This window comes from Anneissia japonica, unplaced genomic scaffold (assembly GCF_011630105.1).
Source record: "Anneissia japonica isolate Jap-2015-1 unplaced genomic scaffold, ASM1163010v1 scaffold997_len2565447_cov190, whole genome shotgun sequence".
Classification (NCBI taxonomy): Eukaryota; Metazoa; Echinodermata; class Crinoidea; order Comatulida; family Comatulidae; genus Anneissia; species Anneissia japonica.
Genome location: NW_022696369.1, coordinates 2,183,996 through 2,209,481, shown reverse-complemented (window position 1 = coordinate 2,209,481; position 25,486 = coordinate 2,183,996). Strand labels below are relative to the sequence as shown.

The 25,486-nt window shown below is 31.3% G+C and overlaps 1 protein-coding gene across 3 annotated transcripts in view; it reads right to left on the bottom strand.

The window, feature by feature from the left end:
* Positions 1–2,128: 2,128 nt before the first annotated feature.
* LOC117102019 (poly(rC)-binding protein 3-like) overlaps positions 2,129–25,486 on the bottom strand; it is an 88,734-nt gene continuing 65,376 nt past the window's right edge. For 2 of the 3 annotated variants that reach the window (XM_033242231.1, XM_033242230.1), the window contains exons 7-14: positions 17,928–18,056; positions 14,744–14,815; positions 14,334–14,375; positions 13,211–13,289; positions 12,191–12,276; positions 11,860–11,909; positions 9,936–10,055; positions 6,380–9,261 (exon numbers count right to left, since the gene is read on the bottom strand). In XM_033242231.1, the coding sequence (XP_033098122.1) occupies positions 9,024–9,261; positions 9,936–10,055; positions 11,860–11,909; positions 12,191–12,276; positions 13,211–13,289; positions 14,334–14,375; positions 14,744–14,815; positions 17,928–18,056 (816 nt within the window). In that variant the 3' untranslated portion in view covers positions 6,380–9,023. Of the gene's footprint in view, positions 5,067–6,379; positions 9,262–9,935; positions 10,056–11,859; positions 11,910–12,190; positions 12,277–13,210; positions 13,290–14,333; positions 14,376–14,743; positions 14,816–17,927; positions 18,057–25,486 lie in introns of those variants that run through there. The other variant, XM_033242232.1, reaches the window with a different exon arrangement.

Sequence of the window (25,486 nt, the reverse complement as noted above, 5' to 3'; positions counted from 1 at the left end):
TCAATTATTTGCGAGTTTGAAATTTCATACAAAAGTGAACCATCGATCTTCATTCTGTCACGCTGTTATTATATTCCACAGCTGTTTTCTTTAACAGACTTTTTACATTTAAAACTGAAAATTTTGAAACAGTTTCAGAAAGACATAAAAATAATCCTTATTGATCCATTTCACATGGAAATTCCACTGCTTCTTCATCACTTTTATGTCTAGCAGTTTGCAATGTTTAAGTTCAGCAGTCTGGTACAATAACTTTGCAATTCATGTGTTTGAAGCCACATATAAAAATTTTTCTATTCAATTCTGCCCTTTAAAATATTGGATATGCTGCCCTCATTGTTGAAGTATTTTGTACTTTGGATGAACTCGATTTCAATTTCAAGACTTTCAGATGAAAACTTAAATTTGATATGACATAAATGTGAAGATATACTGTCTGTAAATTTAATTATGAAATTGTGGATTTAAAAGTATTATATAAGCTGTCTGCTTTCAATGAAACAGAGATCAGAACAGTTTAGTTTTCTTACAATTTTATGATGAAAATCTTGGGAGACTATTTTTCAGATGATATGTTTCAATTATTTAAATTTGATGACTTAAATTTGAAAATATACTGTCTGTTTTGAAATAATCTAAAAATAACTCAAAATTTAATTTGTATAAATTTTAATTGCTGATTTGAAAGAATCAAAAGTTATAAAATACCTATGAAAGCATACATTGCTCAGATTGCTTAATTAAAAAATTACTTTGAGTAAACTCTATGAAGACTTTCAGATGAGTAAAATCAATTATATTACATTCATTGTGGTGAAATATTTAATAAAATAAAAACTAAAATTTGATTAAAAAGGATTGAATAACTTGGCAACTTTTAACACGGGGATCAAAAGAAATTTATTTTTATCTTTTTTACTATGAAATTCTTTACCTTGAGTAAGCTCTTAATATGACTTTCAAATGAAAAGGGACTTAAATGTTATGACATGTGAAGCTATATAATCTGTAATTATTTTTTTTTGCATTCTCAATTAAATATTAAATTGCTCATTTAGAAGGATCAAATAACTTAGGCTTCCAAAGAAATAAAACCATTTTAGCTTTCTCAGATTTTTAAACTAAATTCATTACCTTGAGTAAACTTCTTATTAAAGAATTTCAATGAAAAGAAACTTAAATTTGATATACTGATATACTGTACTGCCTATGGTGCAAATTTAGAGAGAAGTCCTTCAGAAACTTAATTAAATTGTTGGATTTATTATTTAAAATGATTAAGTAAAGTGAAAAAAAAATCATTGAATATAGAATTGGTATTTTAAGTTTTAAGTATTTTTTTCTCTCAATACAGACTGTATATATCTAGTTTATGTAATACCAATTTATTTGACATAATATTTTTATAATGCCAATTTATTTGCCATAATATTTTTATAATACTAATTTATTTGCCAGTAAATTTTAAAATGTAGGCCTAGTTCTTTGCTCAATTTAATGTTTCAATTTATGATTTTCTGACATGATCGCAATGTAATTTGCTATAGGCCTTTAAGAAATATGTGAATTGTACTATAGTATTATAATTAACAGACTTACCGGTATCATTTTATTATGAGTAATATCACTATCATTAATATAAACATTATCATAATATTACAGTATTGTGATTTTTTTTTATTGTTTATTGGAATATAGTTTATTAATTTTAATTATCGTCCTTGTCATCATCGTTGTCCTCATTATCATCAATAGTATTTCATCATCATGATCATCAAGTATTTTACATCATCGTCATCCTCCTCGTGATCATCATCATCATCATCATCAATACCATCATCATCACAGCTGTCATCAGCATTTTCATCAACATTAGCACCATCTTTATCATCGTCATCAAGTATTTTACATCTTTGTCATCCTCCATGATTATCATCATCATCATCACAGCCATCATCAGCACCATCTTTATCATCATCATCATTATCATCATCATCATCATTATCCCATCATCATCATCATCATCATCATCATCATCATCACTATCATCATCATCATCATTTTTAAGACTACTGAAATTAGCAAACTTTTCAATACAACAGACAAAAAAAACAATTAAGCAATCAAATTATTTAACTTTACTTTTATTTCTGCACAGTTAATCACCTTATACTTCTGTCACCTGAGTCGATGAATACTTACAAAGCAAATATAATAACATCTCAGTGATGGCAATCCCACATGCCTATGTCATCATTCTAGTGAGCCCGCATTCATTAATTTATAACAGGCTGACTACAGTAAACAGCCTGGCTTCACCACCTTGTGATGTACACATGCCTATGTCATCATTCTAGTGAGCCCGCATTCATTAATTTATAACAGGCTGACTACAGTAAACAGCCTGGCTTCACCACCTTGAGACGTAGTTGCATCTGATATGATCACGCCCTCTACAGTGGTAGCTCCACATAAAGATAAGTTGTTTAGCTAGTATTCATCCTATATGACGGGTAAAATATAAACATTTTGGCCTCGCCAATTTCTGATTGGTCACATTCCTTTCATATGTAAACATGTGCATTGAGTGATTGCAGCATGACCATTGCAACGTATACAGTACGAAATTGGTAGCGATGGGACTGTCTTGTTTAGCAAACACCAGATTAGAACTGTATTTTCAAGTAGTATAGACAAGAGCATTCAATATGGCTGATTACCTAGTGCAATATTAAAAAACTATATGTGCTGAATAAAACACAATTATAACATACAGTACATATCAGTAAAACTTTTTATAACAGTTGGTTTGTTGGCCATCTATTCCAGTACATAACAATAATTTCTACATTATAATTACCAACCAAAAATAACACAAACCTAAATATAAACACCAAGAAAGTTAAATAACAGTCAAATAATTTTCTTCATACCATTTATAAGAGAAATAGACTCTAAATAGTTCTATATAAATAAATTAAAATCTCTTGATTTTTAGGTTTATAGAAAGCTCTGAGTTAATACCTTATCTCATTGCATAGCGGAATTTTGGCGCAGTGGTTGAGGTTTGGGCTTTCAATCGTAAGGTCGGGGTTTCGAGTCTCCGCTGTGCAGATTCGCTTGTGTCCTTGGGCAAAGCACTTTAGCTACATTGCTTCAGTCTACCCAGCTGTATCAATGGGTACCAGCAATCTGCTGGGGACTAACCTGCAATGAAGTGTCCCGTCCAGGAGGAGTACAACTCTCATCTGCTTCACACTACAGAAACTGGGAATAAGCTCCAGCCCTATGAGCCCTAGTGGCTCGAAAAGGATTTAGTAGTTTAGTCATTGCATAAAACGTTATTATTTTCTTCCCCAATCTTCTTTCAAAATAGACATAACTAAATAACAAAAGAAAAACAAATAGTGCCTAGACCTGGGTTTGCTAATTTGGGTTTGGTTGATGGATTATTGTATGCTAGTGATTGCACAATAATACTGGCATTTGTTACAAGCGTGCTGCTCCATTAATGTTACGCTAGCGTAACTTGTGTCTGAATATAGCCAAAATTACATATCTCATTTAATGTACTGTCTGCTCATACTAAAATATATAACATGCCTCTATAAGGTAAACCCTCTACCCTGCGATTTAGATAAAAGTGTGTATCATTCCCATTTATATAATCGCAGTCGCAAAATTGTTAGCGCAAGTGTAAAAGCATGTCTTGAGATGGCCAATTTAATTCCTCAAAAAAATATTTAAATACGAACTATGTGTTGCCTTGCATCAAGTTGGAAGTTGTATTTTACATAAATGTTACTCCAAAGAAGACTTTTTATGGCAGTTAGCATATCGGTAAAATTTTCGATACGCAGCATAATTGTAACAATATTTTGCTAATCGTATTTTTCGTATCAAATCAAAAATTTGAATATGTTGAAACAAACTTGTACAGTACAATCACTTTACACTTGAGAATAAAAAAATTAAAAGAACGGTTAAATTTCTATTTTTATCCACATTAAATTGGTATAATTGAAGTTTATTAGGTAATTAAAAGAACAATACAGAAAAAAATCAGGCTTAACTGTCATCCAAGAAAAGCACAAGATTAATAAGAAAAAGTATACCCAAAATATACACATGGACATGCATATATTCAATATTTTATGCAATATGTATATATCAATGATGTATAGCGCTGTGATGTATTTACTTACTGTATATAAAATAACAAGTATTTCTGAAAACAGTGCTATATGAAGAAACAATGATTTAGATATATATATATATATATATATATATGTATGTATATATATATATATGTATATAAATATATATGTATATATATATATAAATATATTATATATATATGTATATATATATGTATGTATATGTATATATATATATATATATATATATATATGTATCACATATACATGTAACATGTATATATGTGTAACACATAAAGATATGAACTCTGTCTTGTGGTAATGCTTTATACATTTATATAGTACATTTTAAATCCCCAAGGAATTTTACAGCTCACACATTATTAATGTACAGTACTGCCTCAGAAATACTCCTAGTGATGAGCCATTCATTACGCACTTACACACCTGTTTTTTTGTTTTATGGAATTTGCCAAATACAAGGCTGAAACCACTCTAGGTATATGCTACGTAATGTGCCCCTGCCAAAATATCCAAGCATGAAGTTTTGAGCTGCAACCATCGAGTCAAAATGCTTCAACTATATATTGACTTAATTCATGCATGTTCTGTAAGCCATATCTTTTAATATTTAATCTTATATATACAGTATGTGTATAATTTATATGCATTCTTATATAAATGCATACTCTTATATGTATAATTTATTTATTTACCTGTATACTAGTATATGTATGCCATAGGCAAATACTATATTTTTCATGTACAAGTGCAAATTTCAAATCTGAACAACGCTTAGTTACTGAATGTTAGTGGTTTGTCAATTCCATGCCTGTACTCGACAAGTAAGGTTGTTAGTACAAGCTTATAGTGGCCGGAGTGGCTATTGCCAAAGCTTCTGTTGTAACCCTGCAAGATAAAATATGTTAATAAGAATAGATGAATGTGTGTTAAAATATGGAGAGGTTGGAAACAGTGTGGCATGATTAGGTGTTACTACTGCTTCAGAATCAAATCAGCAAATTTTACAGTATAAATGCTCCATTTTTTCCCACTGTCCATTTCCTGTGTATCAATGTTTTGGGGGATGCAGAATGTTATGTGCCAGTGGTTGCTCAGTGTTTTGCAGTAGGGTGTCAAAATGTACCAAGGCTATGGTTTCAGAATCTATTTAAGAAAATTTTCAATTTTGATGGCCAAAAAAGAGGATTTTGGTTGTCCCCATCCGCAGAACCTGCATCTGACAAAGTGTATGATTAACAATTGTTGCATTGTCAAGAATCAGTTTTTCGGGAATTAAATTAAAAATTTCTTAGCTACTCTTAATTGTCTATAATTAATTAACCAGTGCAATATTAGGGGTAAATCATCAGTGTAGGAGTAGGGAGTGTCCACTCTGATAGGTATTAATCTTAATGCCATCTTTAAGATTCTGGTTACATATGGAATATAACGAGCTTTAGTTTGAAATCCTGCATTTGCATGGAGGGCAAATATGTTTATTACTTTCATGCAACTGCAGGATCAAAGCAAGGTTTATGAAAAGCGAGTATGAAGCCATGCAAGTAATCAATGAACAGTCTTGAATAATTTTGATGTTCATCTAATCAGTGTGACTGAGAGTATTGGCTGCATGTGTTACACAGGGAATATAATTTTCATGCTGAGATGTTTGTGTCATTTACTAGGAATTTACAAATTTTTAGATATATTCACAATAGTACAATTAGCTTAAAAAACATACAGATAGTTAAATAATAATAAAAATAAGACATTAATCATGACACAACAAAACTAACTGATAGTTTGGATCAGTTTCCAACATGCATAGGAAAACATGCAAAATGGTAGATGATGATAGAAGCGAGTGATGGGGTTAGAGGGAAGGATTCTGGGTGGGGGAAGATGGGGGTGGGGAGTCAGTCTACAGAGTTCTACCGTTTGTTGTGATCGTGCTGTAGTATAAATTATATTTTCCTTGTGTTTCAACTTACAGCTTGTATATACCTCAACAGCAAGTTCCTTTTCCTCACAGTAGAGATCAGCTTGATTGCATTTTCCTGCATTCAGGTTTAGGAGAATAAGGACTCCTACAACTTTTGTTTAATTTAATAGTTCAATTAAGTAAACCATTAAGGGTTTATCGCAGTAATCCATGTATTCAAACTGTTGTAATCCTAAACTTTATTGGTAATCGGAACAAAAATTGACGAACACGCAAAAGAGAGACAATTTTTGATTTATTCACATCCTCAGTCCTGATCCACAATAAGGACACCACCAAAGACAACTTGGAGACGAAAAGAAAAAAAATTAAAACTAGGCAACAATACTATGGCAACTCATCCTTCAACCCCACCCATTATACTTGGCAAACAGCAAAAGGAAGCACAAGTGAGTGCAAGTTAAGATTTTATGCCTTTTAAATAATATTCAGACTATTTTTAATATAATATAATTATTACGTACTGTAGGCTTTAAGTACAAGCACGTGCAATTCCATGTATTATTTTAAAGAGATTTAGGTCTTCAGAAAAGATCTCAAACCAATAAAATATTAAGAGAGATGTGCAGTCATAATAAGTTTATATAACAGAATTATTTTCAAATATAATCAATGAGGCACACACATAGGCCTACTATGCATACAGACTATCTTTCATGTAGTTTACAATGCTGAAAAAATCTCAATAAAAGTAATAATTTACATACTATTCGCAAATGCGTCATTATGTCTTTGCTATCACTATAATACACGATACAAGTTTTCAGCTAACGCCAATTTATGGACAGCTTTCCCAACAATGGAAAGATATATTATGCTTGGCATACGGCCATATTATTCTGGCAAATTTTTTTATTTATTGATAAATCACAAATTTTATCTTTCAATGAGCACCTTCATTACACATTATCATCCTTAATTTCAACATCCCTATCACAATTATCATTGTTATGAATTAAACATAACAGATTAAAGAACAAAATAAAATTACGTCAGTTACCGCAATCATGTTTAGCTTATTTTGGACAAACATTACTGATGAAAAAGTAGGCCTACTGCCAGGAGTTGTAATTTTGCTATAGTACTTTCACTTCTACATTGGTCCAGTCTCTGCGGAAGATTCTATTTTACAACAAAACTTCCTTATAGTAAAACATATATATTGAAATTTTGTTTGATGGCATCCTATATTATACAAAAATTGATTTGAATGTTTATTCTTTATTGCAATTTCGTACTTTCTACATTTAAATTTGACGAACATTCTCACATATGACATCACAGTAAAATTGACGCCAGTATCGATAATACTGTTGAAAAAAATCAAATAAGCATTAGGAAGAGAGTTGAGTGTTTATGGTTGAAATATTTAGGCAATGAAGGCATTTCAATGAATACATATACAGACAATCATGTTGTCAAGAAAATTTTTTTTATGTACAAGAGTTGCTTTTATAATTTTTAGCTATTTGCAGATTTAAAATGCACAAACATATATAATATATTTAAAAGTTTTTTTTATGATTTGAACACATTTCATACAGTTGAAGCAAAAAGTTTTCATGTACAGAAACGATCTTCTGAGGTATAACACTTCGGCGAGTATCCCTGCCTTCAAGATTCACGATAAATAGCATGTCATGTTACGGACTAACTTTTTTTTTTTATAACAGATTTTTAACTAAAAGAAAACATGTCATATTATTAGCTAATTAAGAATAAAATTATTGCTCCAAATCTTAACACACCACTGATCTATAGCTAGAAATTAAACAATTAAAATAAAAGCTGTATGCTCAAATCATACAAATTTACTATATTATATCAGAAATATAAATAGGCAATTATTAAAAAGTAATACTAAAATCAAAAGGTGAGGAAATTGATAGTAATTTAACATTTATATCATAGTCCTATTCAGCAAAAATGTGATTTTACAAAAAGCCATTTTTACAATAGCCCATAATATTTTCTTTTATTATTGCTTATACATACAACATTTTGGACAGCAAGCACACACTAGACTGACAATCCCAGCATGCATTGCAATCCTACTTATGTTAACACACACACAAATACACGTTCAAAGTATAATGTGAGAGAAATCAAATAAAACAACTCTGTAATATATAATACAATGTTGATAGTCTTTCTATACTAGATTCCAAATCTTCAAAACTAATATATTCTGCATTATTCCTTAATACAATATAATTGCTCCCATTTAAATTATCACATACAATGATTGTCAAGTTAACAAAGAAAAAAAACAATGCGATTCAAAATAGTTTTGAACATTCAGTAATATTCTTTTTCTTTGTCAAATATGTCCATTTGAAAAGAACATCTTAAGTACCTTAGTCTAATAAAAGGCAATGAACGTTGTCATTAAAGTATTAAAATGGTAAAAACACAGTCATCATATATTATGACAGATTTATTTCACATCAATATATTTCAATATTCTTCTTTAAGTATATACTCCTTGTCGAAATAACTCTTTCCAATTACCCCCCCCCCCATTTGCTTATGTCTTTATAAATGAAAAAATCATCATTTAAAACTGTTTGCAGGTGTATACAGCAATTCTTTAAACCATTTCTTAAATAGTTATTTTGCTATATTTAAACATATTTCATCCAACTACAAACTACGGATCACCACAGGTTTACAATAAGCAGAAGCAATGTTAACTTAAAATTTACAATAACAACTTAAAGCATATACATTTTCAATCTTACACTTAAGATATCTAACTTGAAACGCTACTAATCGTTTTGAAGTGCCATTACAGTATGTTGGTGATCATGTAGCAGATTCATCTTCTTCTAGGTAATGTTTTTCGATATGGAACCGTGATGTTAGTATGGCATGAATTTTAGCCGTCCAAGCTGGCTAAAAGCAGACCGATCTTTGAAGGTGTGCTTAAGAGCTCCAGTGTCCAAACCCAACAGGGGTACCGGCTTCATAAGCTCTGACAAGGGGATGACCAAGGGTGTCGGGGAATTGGCTGTGGGGGGCGAGGACGTTATTTGGGTGGTGGAGGTTGTGGAAGAAGGCGAGGTTTCTGAGATCGAGGCTGCCTTGGCGGAATCAAGGCTGTAAGGAAAAAAGGGAAAGGTCATAGGTTAGAGGCTAAGGGATGGAGTTTGGCTTGGCTGCATTGAATTGCAATATTACATACAGACATCACACACATAAGAGATTGAATGAAACTATCTGACATTTAAAAAGCTTTGCAATCTAAACAATTAGACTAAGATTTAAACGTTTAACACAACACGGAATTAGAATGATTTTTAAGTGTAGTTCACACACAAAAATGATATATGTCTATGATAAAACCATTAATGACAATGAGATTAAGAATAAGTGTAGTTGTATAGTGGCCATATAACAAACATACAGATACTCCAAATTTACATTTCAGCAAATATAATGTTTACAATAAAATTATATCATTAGATTATTTTCTTGGCAGTTTATAGATTTATATAACAAGTAATGATCCATTCTTTTGAAAGCAAAAATTCAATAAATAACAAAATCAGCAAAACATGAAAGATTTATTGCACATGTTAAAAGGAATTTTCCCCCCATAAAATGTTTAAAAATCGGCCTTCAGTATAGTTGTGATATAGCATACGATTTGCCATAATATATAAGGAAGCTTCTTTCTAGAATAATATATTTTCTCTTTTCTTGAAGACTATTATAAGAATATGGAATACTCCATTCCTGGTTGGATCGGTAAGGCCATAGTGGACACTAACCTTGTGTTTATCAAATAGTGAGCTAGATGAATAGCCTCAGGCGTTCCTGTGATGGTCACCGAACGGTCAGGGTTGCCTTCCACCGAGTCTGCTATCTTGATATTTGCTCCAGAGATGTGTCTAATGATGAGGAAGAAATTATGCTAATAAATTCCTCATTAAGTACAGTTGTTAGGTCATGTGTGATGTAGGTATTAGGCTATGTTGACTTAAAGCTGTTTACAAATATCTGATTTGTCCATATATGGACATATTATATCACACCTATGTATGGGCAAATTAAAGGTATTTGATAGTGTGGGTATACATCAGATCATCCGTCTTCATATATGATCAATTATTGGCTTTTCCCCAGCAGTACTGGGAAAAGCCATTGTTTTTGTTCTGATTTTTTCCCCCTTTTTTCTTGCATATGTTTTTCCTATCTTTTTGCACTGTTTTATTTTTCTGTGCTTTGCCGAAGCATAGGCCATATATCAAGGATGTGCCTCCTAATATTTCTATGGCAGGGTGTGCCTGTGAGGACCAATTAAAGTGATTTTAGATCAGTCTACACCGGATATTTTAAAAACCGTCAGTTGATCTGAATGAAACTTACAGGAAAGTTTAATCAAGTTACAAGGAAGAAACTTTTTATGTGTTAGTGACGATCCAGTAAAGGGTGTAAATTTAAGGGTCTCAATTTTTGAGGACCCAGACCTAAATATCTCTTTAAAAAAAACCAATGGGTCTAAATAAAACATTCTATAATACTTTGTAAAGGTCTTGTAAAAAAATGATAACATTTTTGTGACAAAACTTTTCTTTTTGCAATTTCAACTTCATTTCTCATTAAAGCAATGGGGAAAAGCCTTATGTTCTGTTCAAACAGACATAGTAAGTCTAGTTTAAATAATAATAATATAATATTAATAATAATAACAATAATAATAATAATAATAATGCAGTCATTTATAGAGCGCTCTTTTCACAAAGTTGATTTAAAATTAGTATTATTTAATATAATTGTTACACTCCCAGAGAGGTCAAAGGTGACCACTTATTAGGGACCTGTAGCAAGGCACTTTATGTGGATTGCTTCTTTCTTCTTAAAAATTAAATGAAAAACTGATAGCCTGTTGGCAGATAAATATAGCACACTGAAAAACACCCACAATTATAAAAGTTTGCATGTTAGTCTTGATTTCCTATGAATCAAATGTGACCAGGAACAAGTACTGTGTATTACTTAACCTAAAATGATTTTATATTTTATGATTATAATTATTATTATTTAGACTCATTAAGCTTCCAACATTTCAATAATTTGTTTTACAAGGGGTCGGAAGGCCTGGAGTTGTGAATAAATTCCCTATATGGGAGTAAATACAACATTTCAAGAAACAAATAAAATATAAATAGTAACAAAAACCAAAACATTATGAATTAAAAAAATTAGAGGTTATGTGCAGGGGGAGGGGGTAGAGCAAAGCCTCGTAACTGTTGCTTCATATGAAAATTGGAAAGATTCATGAATCATGCATGAAAGGATAAATTATTTATGTTTGCCAACTAATCATGGCAAGTAAAAATAAACTTCTTAATGTATACAGTATGATATGATAATATTTTAAGAAATGTAAATGAGTTTCTGTGCATCATATTAATGTAATGATAAAAATATAATAACAATAACTACTGTACAACAGCAATTTATGGATAACGGTAATAATAATAATTATAAGATTATTATCTAAAATTATCAAGCTTTAATTATATTATAATATATATATACAATATATATTACAGTTATAAAGCAAATAATAATAGGTATGTGACTATGAAAAAAAAATCACCAGATATAATTAATTTTTAACCAGTTTAGTATTTTAGATCACTTGTTTTTGCAAAAAGAAATAAAATGATAAAAATATATTTCATTTACCTTATTTCATTTATTTTTGCCCCTTTGCGCCCAATAACACAGCCAATCAGCTGGAGAGATAAAAGAAATTTTAACGATTAAAAAAAACCAAATTAACATTATACTTTTTAAATTTCTATAAAACAATCCAATGCAACTTAATTCTACAGCAATGAATGAAAATTAAGTTATATATCAAACAGCAATATTAGTCATATAGAATTGAAAAATAATTGCAATATAATATTGCACAAGCTTTCAATCCACATATTTCTGAAACCACCACTGAGTAAACGTGTCCTCAACAAAAACTAAGGTCATTGTCGCCCTCTATAGTTTTAAAACTACTTACATTGTTTGGAATGTGTATCTCGTGTGTTGTTTGGGTAGCCGGGTTGTTATTTGGTTGTGTTAGTCCACCTATGTGAGACATGACACCTACGGAAGAATCACAAAAGTACAAAATTACATCTTAAGTTATAAAATACTTAAAAAAAACAAATAATATAGTTCATTGACATGAAATAAGCAACATTTCGTATCATCTTTAAAATAAAGTTAAGTATATGCTTCTTTGACTTGCATGCTTACAATGCAGTAGTTAGAAAAGCTACAGTACATAAAGTCGCAGTATCAACATGCCAAATGCAATTTCAAAGATCTTCTTGTTGGAAAAATAAGGAATTTATAAAGTAAAGAACAAAAGCAATAAAAAAGACAATTGTAATTAATTAATGGTCAACCATTTAGAGCATGCAAGTTTTATATACTGTAATCCCAACATTCCAATTTCCTTTCAACGAAAATGCATCTTGCAGACAATATAAAATTCCCACCAAAATATATGTCATTATATAACTAGATGCTCACTGTAACTGCATTGCCAACATATAGGCCTATATGTTTAATCATTTTATGCAGTTTTCTTTTATCGATCTGTAGCACAATCAAACTTGCATTATGATAAAACTAATATTACTCTGTATTCATATCCAATGTCCTTGTTTACTAGTTATCAATATTTAACTTCATTCCAATGTACTTAATGATGAACAAGGCATGGTAAATGCATTGCTTAAAGCCTTTTTTTCATATTATCAAGTTATATATGACAAGTATCTGTGATTTGCGCATATAAAGATAAGATATGGCACCATTATTCCCATATATGGGTGTGATATCATACCACCATGCCCATCTATATGGTCAAATCACACATATTTGTCAAATAGAACTTGGTAAAGTAGAGGTTTACACTAAAAGTTAAGATATCACATGGTACAAAAGCAAGGATGCAAGGATGCAGAGGTTTGTACAAATTGGTCATGTGATACAGGCAAGAGCAAGGGTCAGATGGTGGGAAAACACGTACCTTGAGGGTAAGGAGACTGTCCAGAAAGGGCAAAGGGTACCGGGGACGGCTGGAGAGCGAGTTGTTGAACCTTGCTCAACTGAAATGAACACACAAACTGGGGGTAAAGGTTACGGTGTGAAAAAAGTGCATCAACTTGGCGCAGCCAAGATGAGGCACTCTTAAGGCAGCTTATATTGGAATACATGCAAATGATTGTCTGATCTTGGAAGATCAGTATGCCATTTTTAACGCACACTTCGCAAAGAGATATTCTAGGCAATTGCAAATTGGGTAAATTACTAAATCCACAACCAATTAAACTCATTTTCACTGCATATGATTTATTTTTGTACTAAGCTCAAGCCTAATAGAAAATGTTCATTTTTCTAAAATGGCAAACTGATATCCAAGAATGAAATCCTGAAATGTCATGTGAGCATAATGAAAGGTCATGATAGCTGTCCAAATGACATACTGTGTCTAAGGTCCAAATGTTTATAGAACATAGGGTTACTATGAATCCCAAGTAATATATTGAACACTGCCCTTTATTGTTAAAATTCACCAATGGACCATCATAAAAATCATACATTTGTATTAGATTTAGTAATGTTATAATAAAACTCAGAATGGTTGTTTATAAACTATTTAAATTTATTGAGAATTTCAAAACAACAGGTAAAAAGCCGGGATATGCAGTTAGCTGCAGAATCACCAAGATGGTTTTTATCCATCAATGGGCCGGGACATACAGCAGTGCATGCATAATTGTCTCTGCACAGTAACAGAATGTATGTAACAAGTAATATTTAAACTACACATAATTCATAGTTATAATATTATATTGAATGCAGATGGGGATGGGGTTAGCCTATTCCCATTCATCTTTTATCAGTACCAATGTTTAAAAACATTTAAAGATTTTATAAATAATGTTCATGATTAATTGGGATATTCTGAACACAGATTATTTTTACTGTTTGAACACATTTTAATATAAAATTTTGCCTATATAATTCTATTCAGGTCAACTTTTTAGATCAATTTTTACTCAAAATATCTTTGGATTCTTTGACGAGGATAATATTATTTTTTGAATTTATAAAGCATGTTGGAAAAATTTTTTTTTATCAGGACTTACATCTGGTTGTGGAATGGCATAGTTACCGTGCACCGCATATGCCTATAAAAAATAAAAATATAGTTAAACAACCTGGCAACCATTTGAAAATAGGCAATAAAGTTGCAATTCATGAGAACTATAAATTTTGATTGCATTTTACAGGTATTGCATATTTTTACTATTTTGAGCAGGAAATATGTACCTGTATATATTTGCTACAAAGAAATCCATATAGGAAAAAGATGGGATAAGAGACAATGCGTCTGTTACATGCAATAAATCCGACATGTGTCCCTATGGGCCAATTTCCAATTAAGTTTGAAATAGGACAAATACAAAAAAAATAATAGTTATATTTTAAATGAATTGCCCAAACACATTTCCTTTCTCCAAAACTACCCCAACCTATTTGAAGTAATACCACTTACCTGTCCCCCTGAGAAAACAATAGGACCAGTTGCTTTGGGCCTATATGGAATGGTTGCTCCTTTTGGAGGACACTGCAAAATTGAAAAAAAAAATCAAATAATGATCGCTATAATTGAATACAGTATATCGCTACTATTACAAGTTATTGCCACTTATACTGTAGTTGTTTGATTAATTGAGCACATATACTGTACCTAATATTAATGTTTAGTATAGAATTTTACTTAAAATGACCAAAGGATTTTTATCAGATTTCGTACATCAGAATGAATAAAATTCAAGTTCTGGGCCAGAGTGTTAATTAGGAAACCAGTTCCCTGTTGCAAGCAAATGAATCCAGGTTTTTAGTGACCCAAATGATACAGGCTTCATTGGTATAGACAGCTGATGGAAGACAATCTTATCTCATTCATCTCATCCGCTAACTATTTTCATTAACTATACGTCTTTAAAAAATCGGCCTGGACTATATTGAGTTGATAGGTCAGTGTGCTAGCATTACTAGATGTTTTTCACCTGGCATTATGCATTACAGAAAGTTTTATCAACATGTTTTCATTAACAGCATGACGCAGGCCTACTGCAAGCAATACGTCAGTGTTATATTAAGGTCATCGTACTATATATTGCACATAAATAAAGTCTTCCTCTTCCGAAACATAGTTAGGTCTATGGAATTCCTCTTCCGAGACATGATTAGGCCTACGGAATTATATGTCACTAAAGGGATATACTTGGTAAGGGCAACTGAACATTCAATTAATGTTAAATACAGATACACACACCCCTAATTTTATCATATATTATAATCATCATTATTATCATCACAATCGTTTAATTTATTAAATTAAAGAATATAGGTACATTAGAAAATGGAAGTTTTATTAATTTATTTGACACATTATACAGATACTTTAACTTAATCACCTGTAAAAATTTGATGCACCTAATATTAACTCAGTCAGTATATGACAAAGTGAGAACTAATAAGCTAAGGGGTCGGAAGTATTTGACTTTCACAAACTGATTGAAATTGTAGGCCTAGAGCTTGAGTCACACCTCAGTCAAGGTAGTCTGCAGATTGCATCATTATGTTCTTCGTGTGTATATTTTTTTGTAGTTCCTTGCGACTACATTAGCCTTATGGATTCATGCATTTCCAATTGTCAAATGCTTTCCCGAAAAAAATAAATCATCGGCAGGTAACTTGACAGAAAAGGTATTTGCTAATGAGTAAAAGGCAGACAAGCTTCTACCTTAATTATCATATGTATTTACAAGGTTGTAAACATATCTCTTAGAATATTTGACAGTGAAATTCAAGGCCGAGGAGGAAAGGTAAGTGATTTACTGGTTGTACCAGGATTGGTAGCTCTTGGTGGTATTTAAATCTATGTTCTTGCAGGCTACACCTCCAGATTAGACCTACCTACCTACAAGTCACGAAGATTTATGGTTTTTGGTTACAAAGGTTTTTAAAGCAATATGTCGCTATTGAACCTCAGTTGACCTTATCACTTGAAGATGTTTGGAGAACAGTTTCAGGAGATGAGAACATTTGAATCACTCAAGATCATATCATTATACCGTGCTTCGTTTGAGAATTTTATCCTGATGGACAGAATTAATACAACCTTGGTTTGAATTTTTATGTAATTTCTTCAGCACGGATAGGTGTATTTGTATTTACATATAAAAGGTGTTCAAATTTTGTTATGTAGGCAAAATTTTGAATTTTCTGTAGTAATAAAATCACACTGAGAAAATTCTGAGAAGATATAAACCCCAAGTGTAGCAAATCGATATATGAACTGGCAAGAAGAGAAGAAAATAATGCATTATTCACACTTCCATTAAAATGTCGACACATTTTATGAGCTGAAAAAAAATGTTTTTTTGGCTATTCTGACAATCAATGAATTAGTCATTCATTTACTTTTCAATCGATCATTCATTCTTTTGTCAATCATTAATTTCTGTACCTGTTTATATTTGCAGGTAAACTCTCTCAACCCTATCCCAGGTTTGACTATTGCATTTTCTGGTCCTGGTGTTAATTAGTCTAATTAAAAATTAAATTTTGTATTTCCATTAGTGAGGTTAAAAAAAAATGAGAGCTCTTTTAAACTCTTGCTCAAAATCCTATTGTGTGGTAGTAAAGAATCCAATGTTGCAATATAAATAGTTGAGCAATTGAATTGATGAACGAATGCACAAAACATATTTAATATATTTATATGATTGCGAGAGAGAAATAAAATTCTGTATCGGGAGATTTAATGGTGGCATACATCATCAAAGTAAAATCTAACCATTTTTTGTAATGGTGATGAATGTGCTCACAAGCGAAAATAAAATAAAATTTTTATTTAAAAACATCATTACTTGCAGGTGGAAAAAAGATATAAAAAAGTTTGGCATAAATTATTTACAATAAATAAAAGTGGATTCCGTGTCTAAAAAAGCTCCTAACTTTGTCCTTGTAACATGTCCTTATAACAATGATAAACCAAATATTTTATCTTATTTATATTTATCAGCTAAGAACTTAAAATATGGGTGGTCTAGATTCCATTCATTTTGAGTGAATTCTAACAGCTTTATTGCCTGGTGTATCTATAACAAGACAGATAAGGGAATGATGATATAAACTACTATGGACATTTACTATTGGATTAGGCCCTCATGTCGCCGGATGCCAACAAAGATGGAAGATCATAGCTTTGTATTATCATTCATTAAATTTGAAAATAAATGATTTCTTTAAACCTTATTATTTCTTCTGTCAGCAATAAAATTTGTTTATCATTTTCAATGTACGTAATAAAAAATTGTGTAATATAATAATTACATTCAAATATTTTGAACTGAGAAATAATTAAAATTGTATGTGATAAATTATTGATAAAATCTTATATAATTTTAACATTTTAAAATATGTACAGTAGGCAGCTGAGGAATATTCATCCCATCACAAACATTATACTAAAAACACTACATTTATACTGTACTTGTTATATGTTATAAATAAAACATAAATAGATAATTATCTATCTAATTCTGGTGTGAAATTTAGCAATACATAATGTTCGTAATTTCCAAAGTAAATAGTACGGACGTGTCTACAGTGTGTGGTGGTATCGCTTCCGTCAGCTGATTATGGCGGAAACGGCGAGAACCTACCTCCAGCATTACACAGCAGATGTGGTAGACAGCTTGTGTTATGGCATCTGGGGTGCCGGAGATTGTTACCGCCCTCTCTGTTGAGTTTGGTAGCATGTCCGTTGCCACTTGAATAGAAGCGCCTGTTGTCTGTGAAATCAATAATAATTATTTATTAGGTGTAAATTGCATTATGAGAAACACCTGAGTGCCTCACGTGTTTGCTTAATTTAAGAATCGTAAATGAGGTTTAATTTATTTGATTTTGAAGAGTCTTTTCACACTTTAGTTTCATGTATTTGATTGTATTTTAAGAAGACCCCTTAAATGCCACTCTCAGACTGCGACAGACATGTTTTCGCTTAGCGTGGGCTATTTCTATACTTTTTATGGTCTGACTGCCCGACGAGCTCTATCCGATGGGGTGGGGGCTTGACCTGTCAGTTTAAACCCCCTGCCCCCCGCTGGCGCCACCACTGCTGTGTTGTGGTAATTCAAATTTACAAAAAGAATAATATAGTGTAGGTAAATATGCTGAACACAGATATATATACAATAATTTGTATAATTAACTACACACGCTGTGTGTTATGAGTTATATTTTCTTGCCTTAACCTTTATCATTTTTAAAATAAAATAAACAATAATAATGATGAATGTACAGTACATTGTGGAACCATTAATTCTTAAGTTACAGTGATGGAAAAACTGTTCCATTTAGGGTAACCAAAAAATAAAATAATGCAAGAAATGATGTTATGCTTTTATGGCCACTTTCAAGGGAGTACCCACTAATGTCGTAAATACACTGTGAAAATCAGTAATTTGTGATATGTCTACTTTCATGCATCAAGACATAAATACCAGCCCCCTTGTGGATGATACAGTGTCTACCATGCAGTATTAGTCAGTATAAATTTCAACATCAAATTAGTCGGATATTCTGTTTGGATACAAATACAAAGATATCAAAAAAACCCTGCTATCGCCCTCTATAGTTCACATGCCTCCAAAACGCTATCATTCTGGCATGTGAATATGTGCTGCTTTTGTTGATAAACAGTTTTATCATTCAAACAGTGTCTCCTCATCTTCTAATTGCATTCATATTTCTTTCAAAAGTGAATTGTGGGTAATAATTCAAAACAGCGCATCAATGCTAATAACAAGTTCATGACCTTAATATCTGAGCACAGTTTCTTCCTCAAGAAAAAAAAAATCAAATGTCATAAATAAAAAAAAAGCAAACTAATTTTGTTTAAAAGCATTTTGTTTTAATAAAAAAAAAGTATATATTAAAGCAATGGTAAAAAAACTGGTTGGTTCTCCTAATCATTAATCTTCCTATCACACTTCACTAGTGATGTAAAAGTCTTTATCCATGTTTATTAACATTGGATCTACCAGTAAATAATTACATCTGCCACAATAAACTAGTCCTTACTGTTATTAATAACCATACATCATAAGTAGGCTACCCAATAGCAGATAGTAACACTGCTTGATGTGGGTTGAAACAGATTTAGAAGGCTGACGGATGCATGATGTTAATTTTGCACCAAAGAAAACGTAGTGATTGACTCAACTTTCCAATTACAGATGGCTGACATTCCAGAGCTTGCTAGGCAACAAGATGATAATCTTAATTACTATTATCTCTCTCTACCAGCGGTTAATGGATCTATTTGAAATTAAGCATATGAAGTTAATTAATATTAAAAATTTAACGGATGCTTTCACATATCTATTTTAGACAAAGGCAAGATAAAATCAGCGAAAATATTCAAGAACTGGGGAAAGCTGCAGGTATTTTAAGTGATATTACTTTGAATGCTATTAAATTCCACCTGATGTATGTGATGGCATGGAGCACCGTAGGTAATTTAACAAATATTAGGAAAACCCAAGTTTCTGTTTCCTGATTGGTTGAGCAGTGTTATTATATAGGATACCCTGTATTTAGTTCGATGCATTTTGATACCACGATAATGGGAATTCTGTAAAACTATACAAGGACGAGAGCAAGAGGACCGATATGGTGACACCATACACCGTAACATTAATCTAGATGGCTAAACACACAAAGTACCATAATCCGCATTCAGCTTTATATAACTGGCAAGTCGTGGACGTGTATTACGTAGGCAGAAATATTGCTCCCACAATATTATGCGTATATCTCATACAGGCAGCAGTACTACAAAGTAATTTAATTTCATATCTAAGCCAGCAGCGAATCATCACCTTACAGGTTGGTTAACTTAAATATCAGTACTAAAACATACAAGCTATCATGTTCATTTCTTACACTAATGCCAGTACTTGGATTCACACAATTTCAAGCTTTAATTATTCAATTTGATACATTATCAATTAATTCTGTTTGGTTATAATTTCATCAACAAAAATGTATGTAGCGAACGAGTGTTGGTAGTGAACCCTAAAATTCAACCTATGCCTACAGTAAAAAAAATTACCAAATGATGGGAATTTTTTTGAAGGAAAGTTGAAATTTATGAATATTTTTATAATATATTATATTTATTAAGTACATACAGGACTATATAATGGCCAGCATAATTTGATTAGCTGTTTCAAATATCGAAACTGTAATTTTGTGCAACCACTGTATGTGGGCATACTGAGGCTTTAACAGTGCCTCCTATTAAATGATGTGTATAATATTTGCCTTCTTCATCAGCATCCACAATATTTCATAACACTTTCTGTTACACGCACACTGTGGTACAAACACACCGTGGAAGTTTGTCAAACATGATTCTGACGTTAGGGCACTTCTAATTAATTCCTAGACAAGTTAACCAGAGGATGAGTTTCCCTAAGGCTAATTTAATCCCCTGCAATCATTAAGTGGGATCTACATCAAGTTTATGTAAACTTTATTTAGCTTCACACATCCAGAGAAGGGCACCCTTACTCTGTTCACAGCTGGTCTCTTATCAACCTCAACCATATTCTGATGTCAAACATCCTGAGATTCCAGCTGATTGGCCATTCAATACCGCAATAGGAAAATTCCACAGCTAATTAAGAAATGCTGTGATTGGCTGCTGCATTTTAAGATGACGGACACGTTAAGAATAGCTTAATGATAGTTATGGAACCAAGTCAACTGCTCTCGTGGAAGCACCATCATCTGCACAACATGCTGGAGATAATGAAGCATGATTCGTGTCATTTTTGAAAATCCTCAATACACCTGATTATAAAAGGCAAATAAAATCCACTCAACCATTAGCCATTCTACCAGCGCAGAGAATTGATGATTGAATGCATTTTATTACCGTCTATGAAGCACACTCATGTAATTATATCATTTGAATTTTCATTTATTATTATCTATCAAAATGCTTTCAACAACACCTCTTTCAAACGAACGGTTTTCGTTGGTAAATCAGAATCAATGAAGAATGATTACATATGAAAGCAATTAGAAAATATTAGGAAATGATTTTATCATTATCATCAAGTATTAATATGTGGCAAACCAAACCAGTCATTCGTCACAAATCCTGTTTCAGAGATAATGGCCACAACATGCTGGAAAATCAAAATATCTAAAGGTATCATGCTATGCTGTTATTTCCTCATTTTCAATGTTAGAACAACAATTTTGAATGATTTGGTGATGGTTTCTGCCTAAAAAATGCTCAACATCATGAACTTTGAAGGCCAATTTCTCATATATTGTTCTTTAAACAGCTGTATGTTTAAAACTCCTGTAACTTCATAACGATATGTCCGATTTTAATGATTCTTTTACCATTTTATAGTTCTAATGTTACTCTTTAACCCAATAGTAACAACTAAAAATCAATTTCTGTGACGAGTGACTGGTTTGGCTTGTTTTTGCCACATATGATTACTAGTAGATAATAATATACAGTACTGTATTGCCAATGATTTATAACAGAATTATCAGGTTTCATTATTTAGTCTTTTGTATGGCTTGGCATAATTATATTATCATATGTTTTGCTAAAATAAATACCAACAGTATCAATCAAAACCATTAAATTTATTATACAAAAACAATAATAATTTTAGTTTCATATTCAGTACCGGTACTGTTTTACTTTTTTCAAAATCTGTGCTCATTTGCCTTAAATAATTTATATTCAATTAGCTGTATAATGTAGTATTTATGTCCATGCCATTTTGTCTTTTTTTTCTCATACACTTAATAAACTACTGTGTACTTTGACGACCGCCTGGCAGCCGCCATTTTAAAAAATTCACTTCAGCCCATAATCTGCGGGAAGGTAGCAAATAGCAGACTGGGAGATGACGAAATGCTGTAATTTATCACTCTCAGTTTTCTACAATTGTATGTAACTGCTTACTCGCCGTCCATCCTATTCTCAGGGGTTTAAATACAAACGAGAGAAGCGAAACTTAAAACATACATAATTATGATGATGATCATGGATGGTAGTTCTAAGTCATGTCAACATGAGCGGCGTGCGTTCACAGTTAAGATGTCTTCACAAATTGAAAACATTTCAAATGAGACCACTCGTTCATAACAAAAAAAAAACAAAACTTGATGCAAAATCATTCAGAATGTATGAAATTTCACCTCTAATTTCTTATTTACTTTAATATGATTATATTATGAATCTTAATTGATTGATATCACCAACTGACAAAACTAATAAATGAAATAATTACCAGTAATTAAATAACTGTATGAATTAAATCAGTAAAGAAATGTGGTCAAACATTTCTTTCATTTAAAATTAGGACTCTGGAATTACCCCACAGTTGTCTGCCATATAAACAATTAAGGTAACATTCATAAAACCATGATTTCAGTCTGTATACTAACACCCAGTTATCTGGTGATAAGCGAATATTATTGGAGGTGTCAGTGTAAACTTTACAGTATTCATATCATGCATACTGATATATATATGTATGTTTGTGAAATGAAAAGCTGAGTTCTTGCAGTTTCCAATAAATTTTTTATTAATATTACTCAGCTCAAAATATCTAGTGGTTTACTTGTTCCTTTTTAATGTATATATTTTGTTTTCTAATGAACATACATTGCAATTACCCTACTACATGATTATTTCCAGCAAAACAGTAACCGCAAAATATTTCAGAGGGCTATGTTTATGCAGTTCTTATATTTCTAATGCCTGCCTATGTTCACTTTCAGTGTAAACGAGTGTCACCCAAAATCATCCCACAATTTTTGATCTTACTGTACATGGAAATTGAGGTAAATCTTGTTTTACTCCGGTGTACTCCTGGCTTGGCTGTGTAAAACTAATATCAAGTACATAATTAAAAACTGGAAGCCTATCAACTAAGGTGGTTTGTATCATCTGTCAGGTTTTGACAATTTTCTTTCCTCTGTGGTCATCTGGTCAAGCAGCCGTGTGGACAGCTGTGGTGATGTTATCCTATGCTTTACTATTGGACATTCCTTTTTGATCATCATAACACCCTTATCAAAAGTGTATCATGATAGCTGTGTACATGGTAATCTATTATAGAAATAATTAACAACGTGACCAATGCTGAATTTTGAAAAATGTGTCAAAAGACATGCCAAACCAGTCACTCCTCGCAAAAAAATTGTTTTTTAGTTATTAATACAAGGTTATTCAAAATATGAAGGTTACGATAGAAAATGGTAAAAGAACCATTTAAATCCAACACTTCATGGTGAAGTTAGAGGATTTTAAACATAATACTATTTAAAGAACAGTATTTGAGAAACCAGCCTTCAAAGTTTACAATTTTGGACATTTCTTAGGCAGACCATTACCAAATCGTTATAAAATGTTGTTTTAAAGTAAAAAATGGGGAAAATAACAACACAGCATGATGTATAGATATATAAAGTTTAGATTAGTGCAATAAAATAGGTTTAAAACATTTTGACATTCCAACATGTTTTGGTCATTCTCTGAAACACAATTTTAAAAAGTTTCAATTAACTGACGAATCAGATTTACTCTACAAAAAATTCAATCGCACTCAAAATTCGCTGTCTAGACTGTAAGCTACTGAAAGCAAATATTTGTTTTGTTTCCTAGAAGATATTACATTCAGAATTAAGACACCCATCAGTTACTAAGCAAATACTGAAGTGAAATTAGAATACTGTGACTTTTTTACTTGTCTGTGCTACTTAATTAAGAATCAATTCAATAATGCAGGAAATTACATAAAAGGAATTTTCTTTTTATGTAACATTCCTTTGCATACTTATTGAAATCATTAGAAGATAAATTTCTTTCATGAACTCGCAAGAAAAATTAATTAAATACTTGATTGATAGAACTATTTTTAACATATACTTCCTTACCATAATTATAACCTTATAAAAAAATCTCATAAAACCATACTGTATATGATGTATACATTATAATTTTCCTCTATCCATCTATCTAAATGATACGTTATGAAATTTAGCTTTGTGCTCCCAAAGTGGATCTGTATGCCTACTCACTCAAAGGCTAGAGCCTAACTTTCAATTACAGTATTGTATCAAGATTTAAATTCAATCTATGTGAAGACTATGTTATACTTAGGTAGGAATATAATTGTAATAATTCTTAATTATATATTATAGCTTGTTAGGTAATTAACAATATTTAATTTTTAACTGAATTTTCCAATTTTAATTATTTTAAGTATATTTTTGTAGTTTCTCTACATAATAATTTGTAATCTGATTGTATAATGCTGCCTGTTTTTATTCTATTTTATCAATTTTTATGTAAAGCATATTGAACAGTATTCTGAAAATGTGCTATATAAATTCATATTATTATTATTATTATTATTATTATTAATATCTATCAATATCCTATTTTTGTTTGAAATGAGATCAAATTGGTTTTGTGGTTTGGATACTAATATACCATAATGTGTAATGACAGATCTCATTTCAAAGAGTAGATTATTTTTGACATGACTTTTATAGAAGTGTTTTTATCATCAAATTGCACATCCGTCCGTAGTTACAAAACAAAAAATAGGAAGTCCACTGAGGGATTTTTCCCATATTTCCACAGTAGCAAGAAAAGCACTTTCCAAAGCCAGAGAGTGAACCAAAACAAACAAGACCAGTGTCATAAGGGAGGTGCGGGATTTCTGTCTAAACAGTTGTAGCTAGCTTTACTAGGTTACAATGCAGCTGTTGAAACAGGTCTCGAACAAAATTAGAAAATCAGGTTTTATTAGTATAAAATGAGGCAACTGGGACTTGATATGTAGGTACTGCAATAATGTGGAACAAATGAAAGGTAAATGCATTCAGTTGAGAAACTAATAGGTATCATGTTAACATTATTAAGAATAAGATTAATGATAAATCTGTTAACTTCAATATCTTGAGAAACAACCTTTAACATTATATTTTGATTACACTATAACGTTTATTCTTATATATCTTTTAAATTCTAGTTGAGTTTCCATTTTGATTGTTGCCAATTAAGTCACTAACGTGTAATAATAAATTATAATAATAATAATATTATTCTAAGCCAATTAACAACAAGAATATAAGAAATAAAATGATATATACAATAATAACAGTA